The sequence below is a fragment of the Ascaphus truei genome, chromosome 2 (assembly GCF_040206685.1).
Source record: "Ascaphus truei isolate aAscTru1 chromosome 2, aAscTru1.hap1, whole genome shotgun sequence".
Lineage (NCBI taxonomy): Eukaryota > Metazoa > Chordata > Amphibia > Anura > Ascaphidae > Ascaphus > Ascaphus truei.
The window spans coordinates 93,303,924-93,317,812 of NC_134484.1; the positions used below are offsets into that span (position 1 = coordinate 93,303,924).

The 13,889-nt window shown below is 42.9% G+C and overlaps 1 protein-coding gene across 1 annotated transcript in view; it reads right to left on the minus strand.

Moving 5' to 3' along the window:
- Positions 1–3,980: 3,980 nt before the first annotated feature.
- PI15 (peptidase inhibitor 15) overlaps positions 3,981–13,889 on the minus strand; it is a 70,644-nt gene continuing 60,735 nt past the window's right edge. The window contains exons 5-7 of the mRNA XM_075589021.1: positions 8,653–8,785; positions 8,405–8,520; positions 3,981–5,338 (exon numbers count right to left, since the gene is read on the minus strand). Of these exons, the coding sequence (XP_075445136.1) occupies positions 5,203–5,338; positions 8,405–8,520; positions 8,653–8,785 (385 nt within the window). The 3' untranslated portion in view covers positions 3,981–5,202. The remainder of the gene's footprint in view (positions 5,339–8,404; positions 8,521–8,652; positions 8,786–13,889) is intronic.

A 13,889-nucleotide genomic window follows, 5' to 3' on the forward strand; every position in this document is an offset into this window, starting at 1 on the left:
CCTCGACTGCAGGCAAGTGGAGAGAAATGTTATACATCCGGCTCAGCACGAATATGGAGGATCACCTCAATTCCTGCCCTCGTACTTACATTCTTTCCCTCCCAACTATAATGTAATCTTATCACCCCCTCAGCCCCATCCATCCTACAAGAGGGATGCCTCTCTCTGCCTCCCCCTGGGCGCTCTTTCATACCTTTCCCAGCCCTACCTCTTCACGGGTGTCTCTCTCACGTACTCTCTCCACATTCTTCACATTCTCTCACTCTTTCTCTCTCCACCCCCTCCCGTTCTTCCCCCTTCTTTCCCTCTCCCCCCGCTCCGTCCCTCCACCTTCCGCTCCCCTCCCCCCCACCCTCTCCCTCCCCCCCCATTCTCTCCCCCCCTCCCCATTCTCTCCCCCCTCTCTCTCCCTCACCCCCACCCCCCTATGAGTGGGCAACTTATGTGGTTATATTGATGGAGCCTTCTCTCCCCGCCGTCGTGCCTCCTGCTCCCCTCTGCACCCCCCTCTGAGGAGCGATGTAGACCTGCTGGGCCCATTGCTCCTGCCTGCCCTCCTGCCACCAGGGGGCTCCCTCAGCCAATTCGTCCTCGAATGTCCACGATGCTGCCATGCCGTCTCCTGCCCCCAGGGGTCTCCCTCAGTCCGTTTTCTTGCTGTAGCTAAGATGGCCGTGTTTCGTCTTTCCACCACCAGGGGACCTCTTCTCCTGCCTTCTTCCCCAAGTGGGGTTAAAATGGCCGCGCCGCTCCCTTCCCGCCACTAGAAGGGATCAGCTACCCACCGTCTGCATCTTATGAAGTTTTGAGCCGGAGAAGGCTCCTTTAAATCCTGGCTTGTGGATGATTGGCATCAGAGAGACAGTTAAGCACTGTGTTTGCTCCCCGACGGCTCCACACGCTGCCAAGACGCCTCCGGAGCTGGAATCTCTGCTGGACGCCACTGCTCAGGACCCAGGGAAGAGACAGGTAAGCCAATTTTTTTCAGGAACTCTGCGCCCCGTCTAGGTGTTTCAAGGTGAAAGCCACGCCATTCTTTATGACCATCAAGCCAAATGGAAATAGCCACCTATAGCAGACCCCATTGTCATGCAGGACTCTGGTAATGGCTGACAGGGCTCTCCTTTTGGTCAGGGTTTGTGGGGCCAGGTCCTGGAACACCTGTAGTTTCACTCCCTCAAACTCCAGGGACTTGGTCGCTCTAGCAATCTGGCAAATACTTTCTTTTATTTTAAAATAATGCAGCCTAATGATGATATCCCTCGGCGGGTCACCCAGTTGCGGTCGAGACCGCAGTGCACGGTGACATCTGTCAAACTGTAGCTCTGCTTCAGTTTTATCGGGCAGCATATGCTGGAGCCAGTTTGAGGTGAATTCCTCTGGGTCGGACACCGACTCCGGTACACCCCGCAGGTGTATATTATTGCGCCGGTCTCGGTTCTCGGAATCCTCCTGCCTGTCTTGCATGTCCGTGATCATTTTGTAGAGTTGGGCCGTGGATTTCTCATTTTTTTGTATTGAGCTAGCATGTGCGTCCACTTTATTTTCGAGTGTGTTTGTTCTTTCCCCTATACTGTCAATGTCTTTCCTGAGCTCCCATAGCTCTTTCTGGAAGGTCTTCATTTCTGAGCAGAACGCTTTAATGTCCTTTTTTGTGACCCAATCCTGGTCTGTGATCTCCGCTCTGCTCGCGGGTCTGCTCGTGAACCTTTCACTCTCTGAGACTGAGCCCGCCATTTGCCTGCTTTCCTCCCCTCCACTTACTTGCGTCGGCTCTCCTTTTTGGAAATAATCGTCACCACGGAGGTTCTTTTACGTGATACCGCTCTCTTTGGCATCCTTGGGAGCTCCGGTTACTGAATCTCAGCTTGTCGCCGCGATTGACTGGTTTTTGTGCTTTTTATTGATTAATAATCGTGCCGGTAGGGGCGGAGCCTCTTACTTAGGCATCCATACACCTAGCCGCCGCGCATGCGCCTCCAACATCTGGTATCTTTATTGCAATGAGGATACTGTTTTTCATTTCATATTTAATATACATAAATGTAATAAAATATTATGGCAGATAGATGTACAGTAGAATGCATGATTACCTCTGTTAACATGATATAACGTACAAAATATTGTGCATTATCTCCTTAACCCTTGTTAAATAACGTGCCAGCGTTAACACAACACCTCACATTAACGGGTGCAATAATGGCTGCTACATCTGTAGTACATATAGACAGACTCCTGTGTAACTAAACTTCCTCATTTAAAAATATTGATAAAAACAAATATACATGTATTAAATGTTTAACATAAATCCAGTATGATGAAATACTTGTAGTTGTTTGATTGGATATGTTCCTTATGCAAAAAAATACTTTACAGTATATGTTGCAAATTAATTAATAGTGGCAGATTAAACATTCAATAGACCTAAGCTTTACAGCATTTCACTATTTTTTTATTTGTTTTGAATATAAACAATTTAATTAAAGAAACAGCTCAAATGAAAACAAAACCTATTTATTGTACAATGGGATTGATTTGGTATTGCAGTAAACCAATTAATTGCAAAAAAATAATTTTTTGTAAGAACACAAAATATGCTTCTTAATAGAGATGGGTGAATTTTCACCCTAAATCTGAGGGGGAGATGGTGGGGTGTGGGGGGGAAATAGGGGGGGGGGTTGAGGGAGGAGTTCCAAGTTGGTACAGTAGTATCTCATATTGTATATAAATCCCCCCAAACCTCCTTCCAAATATATTAGGTAGAAATGCCTATGCTATAAAAGAACCACACCTGAGGTACCATGGGAGATATTCTAATGGCTATGCAAAATATATTTAACTGAGTCACATCCCACACTTTCTAAAAGGCTTTCCCATGTCCATAACAACTATGTTGAGTTCACCAGCATAAAGGCAACTGGTGACTGTGACGGTGTATTTGTGTCAGACCCAACAGGATTAGATCCCACAACTTCTCCTACAGTACTCTGGGCATCAGCTTTAGAAGATGGTTCTTCAAAATCTCCAGTTGTATCATCACCTGGTTTAACTCACACAGGAAATCATTTGCTCACACAGAAGAAAACTTTTGGCAGAAAGCCCTTAAAATACTCAGATGAACCTCCAAAAGATTAAACATTTTTTTGTTTTTCAGGAAACGGTGTATTAAACACATTCCAGTACCAAATGAATCAATGGGGGGGGGGGGGGGGGGTAACACTTTGTTTTCAATTGAGTTTTTTAATAAATCTGATACTGTATTTTGTATAAATTTGTGCTGGTTTTCAAATAGAGAACTTATAATTAACAACCTCAAATCTATTGCAATCTCTTACAGCTCTGGTGAACTGAGCAAAGTGAAATGTGTACATTTAGAAACCTACCTGCCATATCAATAAGGGAATGTTTATACAGTGTTTGTATAAACTCCACTTATATAAACCACTATAAGAAAAAGTCTGTGATTATATTTAAATGCAAATAATTATCTGTGCCATGCAGTTTTCCCCACCCTTGGAATAAGCTTTGCTGGAATATGCATTTTGCTGTATAATAATTAATCCCTGAACATTTACACTTATAGAAATTTGAATACAGAAATGAACAAATGATCATGATGATGTTACTTTTGTACTTACAAGTAAGTATAATAATAACAAAGTGGTAAAAGATCATAAGAAAGGTTAAGGAAACTCTATAAAGATTATGTATTGTCAGATTTTTCATTGATATTGAAACTAAAAGAACATTTTAAACATGCTTCTCTCAGCATCAACATTTTATGATAGCCTGCCCTCCATGGGAGGAGTAACAATAGAGTTATTGGGGTGTAGAAATTCTTAGACATCAGTTGTATTTCTTTTACCTGCAGTTAAAGTCGCTGTAAATTTTTTATTGCCATCTGTATCAAGTATACGAAACACGAACTCTAACCTTATCTCATTTGAGAAAAAAAGCAGATTGATACATGATCTTCCAGGTTCAGGATCATTTTATTACAAATGCATTTTTACACATAGTGTACATTAGAGTTTTAGAAGAGATCTCATTCAGAAGTTTTATATGTGTATAGCACCAAAATTAATTGCCCAGCACCAAAATTAATTGCCCAGCACCACAATCAGCACAGTTGGTACAGTATATAAATTGCTTTGACCACGACACTGGAAATGTATATAATGGAGACTGTTAAATGCACTAATTGCTCAATTTTCACACATACAGATACTTATTTATCAAACTGCAATAGTGCTGACACTACTCCGCTGAAGTCAATAGGGGTTTCTGTGTAATAGTGCCCCTCTCGGCACTGTCACACAGTAACATATCACATGTACTGTATGTATTACCCAATAAACCCTGTTGGACATGACTGTATCTGTGTATGACTGTGTATGAAAACACAGCATTAAATAATTTAGCTAGACAATACAACCTATATCAAAATCAAGTTATTACTATTATTGATGGGTGAACAGTTTCAAGTTACATATACATATTGCTGCGCTCTGATAATTTGATTTGAGGAACGTTTTTTTAATTAAGTGTTAACACCTTATTTTGGGGCAATATTTTTTTACTTATGCTTTTGCTGTTGATAGCTTATTTTATAAGCAAACTGTACCCTGAAATAGCTGATAAGACATATTTTCCCAATGAAGCCCAAAGTATTGTTGCTACAGTACATAATTTCCTTTAGCACCATGTCTAGCACCGTTTTCCATTTAGAGCTGGTTTAGGGATTGCTTTTGCTCAAGGTCATGCTTTATATGGGTTATTTTATTTACAGTATATATGGAAAATCAATGTATTCTGGTAGATTTTTCTTTAACTTGTAATTCACAAATGGCAATTTTTTATTTGAATTAATAGGTACATTTAACCGTATTACCTTATTTAGTTGAAGGCAGAGGGATTGATTTAGTAATATCTCTCAGCTGCACAACAGGACTGAATAAGAGCAACAAAACAGAACCAGAATTAAATGCAATTTAATTTTCCTTTGATAAATCTGTTGCTGATATTTTTTCCAATTCTGCCCCGCTTGTGCTGGCACGAGACTAATTGATAAAACCCAGAAGCTCTCAGAACTAGAAACTATTATATTAAAATGAATGGGAGGAGGAAAAATAACTTTGCATACATTCTGACATATAACATTACTTTTTTTGTAACAATAATAAGCCCGGGCCCTACACCAATTCACTTAAACCAGTATAAGTAGTTTGATGTTACTCCATGAAAGCACTGGTTGTCTGTACAGGAGCCTCCGTAGCTTGGTGGGCATGCAGAACATGGCACTCCAACTTTATATGGCGCATCCCCAATCCAGTTTCCCCTAAAAAATACAAAATACATTGTAACTATAACAAGTCATTGGTAAAATGTTGGCACGCAATTCCCTTCAGTTTTTATATTGTTTGGGATATCTTGCCTTTGAGAAATATACAATTTTTATGTTTACTGCAAAAAAAAAAACTGCAAAAAAAAGTGCCATGAGTATCATAAAAAAATTGCTTATCTGCTCCAGTATTATAAATGTTAATCAATCAGGAACAGTACACGCTGCTGTTTTTTACATTTTATTTTTTTCCCCTTAATATGTGCATCAATACAATCCACACAATGATAAATAATAAGCTAAATTGTTGATCAATCTGTTCTCCTGTGATCGATCGGTGAAGATTCGGCTTGTGGGTTCACTAAATGGCTGTCAGTGCATCAGAAGAGGACCAAAGATTCAAAGTTCTCTGGGGAAGATCATGTGACCAGGCAGTCACTCGATACAATTGGTGCACTGCTAGAGAAAGGGCTGGGCTCAAAAAGGGGTGTGCTAGAGCCTGTTTCAGAAGAGGAAGAGGATGTGACTATGTAAATGGTTGCTATAGAAACCAAAAATGCTTGTTAAATTATAATACATTAAAAATGTAATTCAGAGTTGTTTTCTAAAAATTAAAAAAGCATACAAGTATTTTCTTATAGTACAAAACTGATTTATTTAAAAAAAACAAACGTAGGATATTACTTGGCCTGCAGCTTTAATTCAGAAAAAAAATACAAATGGTGTATTGCCATCTCTGTTTGATTTATAATGTACATTCTGTGATACTCATATCTTGGACTTATTTCTTTCGTTGGTAGTTTCTATTTTAAAGAGGATACAGGTACAGTAAGTAAAATGCAGATACAGAATGACTAAAAGGAGCATACATTGAAAACCAGTTTGATTGAGGCTAACGCATAAATTAACACAAATAGTTAAATACAGCTACTAGATACGGTATCTATATATCAAAGCAAAGAAAAGATTGCATTAAACCACTGTATTTTTATTATGGTCTACTTGAGGCTGTTTCAGTACATTAAAAAGTAAACCTATTTCTATATATGATGCAATAAATAAGAAAAATATGACTGGACCAGAAAATTATCATTATCTAAATTGAAAATTGAGGCACACAGTGAATGTAAAAGTTAAATAGCTGATACGTTGATGCTAAAACATGTATGATCAAAATGTTTAGCTGAGTATCAATTTAACAACAAATGTGCCTTAATATGAATACTCCGTTGTATTTCAATGAATGACATTAGCTGACAACATTGCATTCATTTTATTAGTTTCTAGGAAATAAAGCAAAAAGAAAAAATATGTTTTCATTTTTGAGTCCAGGATTAATCAGATCCATATCCTGTTTAAATAAGACAGTAGGGACAACATACTGGAAAAATATATCAAGTTACATAATTTTCTGCTTTATGGTGTATTTTATTGGCAGGGTATTTTGTTGATAATCTGTAACTTTATTACTGCATCATCATAAGTGAAAAAACATTATTTAAATAAATATGCTGACTTTTCCAAGAACAAAAATGTTTACTTTAAATTACCACATGACTTATAAAACTCACACAGAACCAGGATTTCATAATGATTTGGATTGTCTGGCAACAGTTGCCTATCGCTGGAAGCAAGCTCATATAATTTGATAAAGTACTCTAAGTAATGCGTTACAATTCTTACTATTTATACTGTAGGTTACCTACAATCAAGTGGGGGAGTTCTGAGACGAGTCTGCTCAACCAAATGGTTTAGAAAAACAAAACCATATACTGTATCTTTTTAAATCAAAATTACTGTTTACCTGCATCACATTTACTAGGCTGTAGTTAAAAAGCACTTTTTTTGTGTTTATGACAAATACTAAAATTAGACAATAGGGCTATTAGATTATTAGTGGGAAAAACAAAGAGAGAGTGGATCTCCTTGATACTGCTACGATGTCCATAAGCAGCGGAACAAATTAGCGTTTTGGTTTGGTTATCAGACACCATTGACCTTTTGGTTTGTATTCCCTTGGATTATTTTATCACAATTTTAATTCAACATTAATATTTAGCAATTAAAATAATGTTAATATTTTTAGGACAGGGTCCTTTTCTGTTCTCGGCTCACTTGAGAATTTAATGCCGCCCATCAATAAATGTAGATGTTTTCACTTTGATGATCATAAATATGTGATTACAATTCTCCAAACAAACTTATCAAAGTGGCACGACCTTTGGTGACTTTGGTGTAACCCCTCCAAAATTCTCATCAGGGTTTTTAACATATTGCATGCCATTGCACTCAAAATATGATATGTTCTTATTTTTAGAGGAGGGTCTGTGTCAAGAACATTTACAGTAAAAATTTCCCGCAAAAAATATGGGTATTGTTGACTGATAAAGGTCACGTTCCCTACCAATGAGACCAGGGGAAGGCTGGCCAGGGGGGCAAAGGAGAAATTTCCCTCCAGACGGTTGGAATAGAATATTTCAGGCTGGTGTCAGGGACAAGGTGAAGGATACCTGTGCAGCAGCTCAATGACTCCGGCCATTAGGTGGCGCTGAAAAGCTCACTTCAAAGCTCCTCCTCTCCCTGGCTGGCTCTCTCCTCTACTGTGTGCTGACAATCGGAAAATGTATATTTTTATGGTGTGTTTGTATACATTTATGTGTATAAATGATGTGTGAGTGTAACATATATGATGTGTATGTATATATACATGTATGTGTAAATGTATATATGGTGTGTGGGCCACCTAGTTCTTGGGTCAGTTTAAATGGGCCAGTCAGCCCCTGAATGAGACCAACAATAATTCCCTCTTTGTGCTACCAAGGATGGGAACATTGCTGACAAATGTTGAATTCAAAATGATGTTGCTCTGCAAGTTCACAATACTCCAAGTCTTTATTTCTGTGCACACATGGAACTTCCTTTGACTGAGAAAACTCTTTTAATCAATAGGACACTCCTTGGGGGCACGTAAAAATGCACAGCATAACCCATTAATTGCATAATTAGATGTGTTCTAAATTACAATAGTGCAGCATACACAGAAAGAAACAGGCAAGCACTCACTTTGGAGCATAGTTGCACACCAAATAGACGGCTCTTCTCCATACTGCACCCCAAACATTCATGTTGTGGCATGTGTGGATAGCACATCCTATTCTGTTGGTTGTGGCCCAGACCATCTGGAAAGCAAAGTAATATATTTATTGTTTGCTAAACCCATCATAAAAGTGCAGCGATAAAGTTAATTTAATGACACTGTACAATTTTACTTAAAATAAAATAAGAAACAGAAAATATGGTATTCAAGTTACCTGTGTATAATGTGTACACATAGGCCCAAAACATTTCAATGGACATCTGGGATTGCAGTCTTGAGGGTAAGGAAAAGCATAGTCCTTTACTTCATCATACCATGGCTTCACCAGTTGAAGTATAGATTGATATCTGCATAACAAGAAAGAACAATATGTAATATCTGTTGATCTACTGTACATGCTTTTAAAATGAGTGTAGTGTTTGTATAACTGTATGTATAATTAAAGTATAAATTAATAAAGTGACAGGCATAGAAACACTTTTGCCTTTGTGAATCTGTTTGTCAATGTCCTATTTGTTATGGCGGAATATATGTTGTTCTATTATTAGAGGCTATAATACATTGCATTACAGTATAACAATGTTTCTTTATGATCATTTAATGTAGTAGTAGACACTTATGAAAATTGGTGTGCGATTAATGAAAGCTACTATACTGCTAGGTAACAGTAATACAATATCATGTCAAGCTATTATACTAACTTTGTTTGTATCATGTTTAACTCTATCCAATAAAGTTGATCTGGTTTGGGGCATAATGAAAAATCAAAATGATTATTTTCCATTACTCCCATTAGAGAGTAATTATATTATTCAGCAGTGTTAGAAAAGCAAACAGGAAAAAAATGTGTGATGGGTACCGGAGGAGAAAGCCAAATAATATGCTCTTTTGACTTTATAAGGTTCAGGGGCAAGACCTTAGGGGACGAAGATATGAAGTGTCCCTCATGTTAAAGTGAATAATACTTTTTTTATGCCACTGTCCTTCTCTTTGATTATCTCTCTTCTTAAATGTTTCTTTTCCCTCATACTGTCTCTCTTGCCCTTATATATGTAGCCCTTTTTCTGAACCCTCCCAAAGGAACTACTGGTCACTGTACAACACCTGCGGCTCCAAGAGATCTCAGCCTCCGCTAGCTGGGAGCCTGGGGTAACTCATACACTTACTTAGTGCAGCGCCTCCACTTACCCAGGATCCCCGTGATATGAGATTCCCCTGGGCAAGAAACATACAACACCATATGATTATAACTGGTTTTACTAATAATAATGCACGGTAGCAATAACACAACATGTACACTATACTCTAATGGTATAACCTTAACGTGTAACCTTAGTGGCTCGGCCACTCTCATCAGGAGCAACGTCTCCGTCCCCTCACCGCGTGCCCCACACACCGTGTCCATATATGTTAAAGTGATGGTATACGCTCAGTTCTTTAACCACTCGCTCAGTGTTCCTAAAGAGTTTAGCCTAAGGTGGGATCAGCGCCTGTTGACCGGTGTTGGTGCACTTGATGTTATAGTACCTTCCGGTCACGGCGGTGACCAGTACCTCTTCGCAAAGGGTCAGATGAATCACGGTCTGCCTCTTTTTCTTAATGTCCAGCCGTCTGGTCCCAGACGACTCTCCAGCAACCTGCTCCGCACGCTTGTCTCTTTGTCCCTAGCTGTCTACACAGTAAGGGTGATGCTTGCTACTACTATAGGCCGTCCCTGCAGCACAGCAACCCTTGGTGTCTTCAGGGAACACTCCTAGGGGCCTACGGGGTAGCCTGTCCTATGCAGGTGGGTCACTGACCCCCTGCACCCACACTACCTCTCCCTTCACCACCCGGGTCCCCTCTGATTAACCTCTCCCTAACCTCTGCAGCAAACGCACTGCATTCACACTGAACCTGCAGCAACCCACTGCACTCACTCGGTGCCTGCAGCAACCCACTGCACTCACACGGAACCTGCAACACCCACTGCACTCATTTGATACCTGCAGCAACCCACTGCAGCCAACCTGGTACCTGCAGCTACACTGCACTGCACACACACTGTGCCTACTTGTCAGTGCTCACAGCACTGCCAGCCGTGACACTGATAAGTAAGTGAGGAAAAAAGTGCGCAACTAATGTTATAAGTGAAGTGATGATTATGTAAGGTAAATTACGTGACCTTGGTTGATTAGAGCGTCTGCAGCTGCGGTAAAGGGAGGGCTCAGGAACCCCCTATAACTAGCAGATAAAAACACAAAAAACACAGCGCACAATGCTCATAGTGCATTAAAAATTATATTAACATAAACAATATTTATGGTGAGTATCGTGCGTACATCAAAGTAGCATTAAACAAGCATTTGCGGGATAATGTTACCCAACACCACGTGGAAGCCGGATCAGATGTCTTCACATGTGGATGGAGGCTAGTTCCTTTAACACCGGTTCCTGTTCAGGTAGGTAAGAAGTCTCTGATAGTCCTTGCTCCCATAAGCAGGTCAACACGTTAGCAGCTCTGCCAAAAATTGCTGCCTTAGTCGGAGCTCCACACCAGCTGAGATCCTCTCTCTCTCCTCCGTTTGGACACTTCCGGATTGGTGACGTCACCGCGGGGTTTCTCGCCGATACTGGCGCTGGATACACTGGGTAGGCTCGTCGTAGTGGGGCAGTACAGTTAAAAACAATACTGCTCTTGTCTCTTCCAACGCGTTTCGAAACCCGTGGGTTTCTTCATCAGAGAATATAATATAATCATATATTCCCTGATGAAGAAACCCACGGGTTTCGAAACGCGTTGGAAGAGACAAGAGCAGTATTGTTTTTAACTGTACTGCCCCACTACGATGAGCCTACCCAGTGTATCCAGCACCAGTATCGGCGAGAAACCCCGCGGTGACGTCACCAATCCAGAAGTGTCCAAACGGAGGGGAGAGAGAGGATCTCAGCTGGTGTGGAGCTCCGTCTAAGGCAGCAATTTATGGCAGAGCTGCTAACGTGTTGACCTGCTTATGGGAGCAAGGACTATCAGAGACTTCTTACCTACCTGAACAGGAACCGATGTTAAAGGAACTAGCCTCCATCCACATGTGAAGACATCTGATCCGGCTTCCACGTGGTGTTGGGTAACATTATCCCGCAAATGCTTGTTTAATACTACTTTGATGTACGCACGATACTCACCTTAAATATTGTTTATGTTAATATAATTTTTAATGCACTATGAGCGTTGTGCGCTGTGTTTTTTGTGTTTATACACTGATAAGACTGCACACTCACACCTAAGGGCAGGGTGCCTAACCTAGGGGCTGTCCCTCAGTACCTACCCACTACCCTGGTGGGGATTGGGGCCTGCCTGGGATCTGGGGAACTACCTTACCTGGTGTAGGAGCCACTTGCTCCCTACACCCTTCCTTCCCCTTCCTGCTCCCAGCTCCAACTGCCAAACGTGGTCCCTGCAACATTGTAGCCTTCCTCCACAGGAGAAGCTGCAAAACACTATTTGCTGGCTGGCTGTACGTGATGTGGGTGAAATGGCAATCCCCAGAGGCTGCTGGGAATTGTAGACCACTCAGGACCTCTTTAGCATTGGGACCGCGTGCGCTACCCTTACTGCGCCTGCGCGATCAATGCGCACGCTCGCGCAACCTGTCATGGCGGCCCCCGCTAGCCAGGTGCGCCGCCGAGGCTCCGGGGACTCGGAGCGCTCCCTCCTCCGGCCCCCACCCTTGCGCCGTGCCGGCGGGTCCGTAGCTGGCTCCGGCGGCACCCGCGATCGCTCGGCACGCTACAGAGGGGGTCTTTGGTGCTGAAATAAGACCGGAGCTACATTCTCCCCCTCGCAGAAGTCCCAACGACCTCGCTTGGGTAGCAACCATGCAACAGGGAGTTATATAATGCAAAATGCATTGCAACTGATACACCACACACAACATGCATTTGTTCACCAGTACCCGACAAACTCGCGTGGATACCCGAGGCCAGCTGAGTATCATAGTGGAGTGCCCCTAACTGATTTAGTGAGGGTTTCTCACTTTGACTCCTGTGAGTCTTTTGGAACTCAAGATCAAGTATTACAGTCTCTACCGCCAAACCATCGCCTCCCCCCGCAGAAAAAATAGTAAGGGGTTTTTGGTATGGCCCCTGGCCTGATCTTCCATTTTCATCTCGTGGGAGGTTCAGGCTCTTGCCTCGGTCCACCACATGGCGAACGAAGTGCTCCATCGTGCGCATGGAAGAGGCCACAACTACCCGAGCGGTCTCAGCCCAGTCTTTGTCCGCTCCAGCAATCTCTTTAACGGTGACATCTTCTGTGGACAGCACAATGTCTTCGTGCAGTCCCGGGTCTGGAGAAGGAAAAGCTTGGAGATTCCTCGCGCAGGAGTAAGCGTCGCTCCTGGCCGCTGTACCGGATACTTTGATGAGGTCAAATCCGCTCCCTGGTCTGCAGAGATCTTCTGGGGAAGACACCTCCACCAGGACGCGATGATGAGGTGAGTCCATCGCCCAGGTGACCCTACCTTTGGAGCCACCAGGCCCCACGATCACACCGGGGAGCTCACACCCGACACCCCTGGGGCAGCCAACTCACCACTGTCGTCGTTGGCAGGTATTGATCCCAAGCCTGGGACCGCTGGTACCATCGTAGAAGGCCGGACTAGCCACAGTAGGGCACACGGGCCCACAGCAGGCTCTGTATCCGCCGAGATAGCTGGCTTGGTGACTTGGCAAGAGTGGTCCGCCGGCAGGCGCATCACCACAAGTGGTTGGTCGCTGGAATCACCAAAAGAGGATGGGGGTATAGACACCTTACCCTGTGATTCCGGAATCTGCGGTTCTGGGCTCTGTTGTTCCTGCTCGGGAACCAGGTCTGGAACCGACATCTGGGGTTCCAACATCTGTGACTCTGCCTTCGGCGGCTCTGGCTCGGGACCTGAGTCTAGAATGTCCCTTTGGGCACACGGGCCCTCCACAACCTCCACAGCTGAGGTAGGTGGACTAGCAGTGGCTTGGGCCGGCAGGGGGAAGACATCAGGCATCTCTTTCTCCACAGGTTCCACCATCAGAGGTTCCTGCTCTAGCACTAGGATGTCCCCTTTGAGAGTGTCTGAAACATTGGTTTGGACACACGGGTCCCCTGAGGCCTCTGGAATTAGGACAGACTGATTACCAGCATAACTCACTTTAGTAGAGAGGTCAGACTCCTCCTCTTCTTCTTTCTCTGCTGGTTCCGTAGGCTGGGGTATAACAGGCTTCAAGAAACAGGCACCGCAGCAGTCACATTCGGGCTCCCACGCTAGTGCACCTCTAGAACAGTCACAAGTGGGGCTAAAACACTGTATACATGTTTCCCCGTCCACCTCGGTTGTCTTGAAGTCTATTGGAAACTGGGACGTGTCGACTCCCTTGGCACGGGCTTCCTGAACGCAGGGGCACACTAGCACGAGGGCATCTATTCCTGGCGCTTGC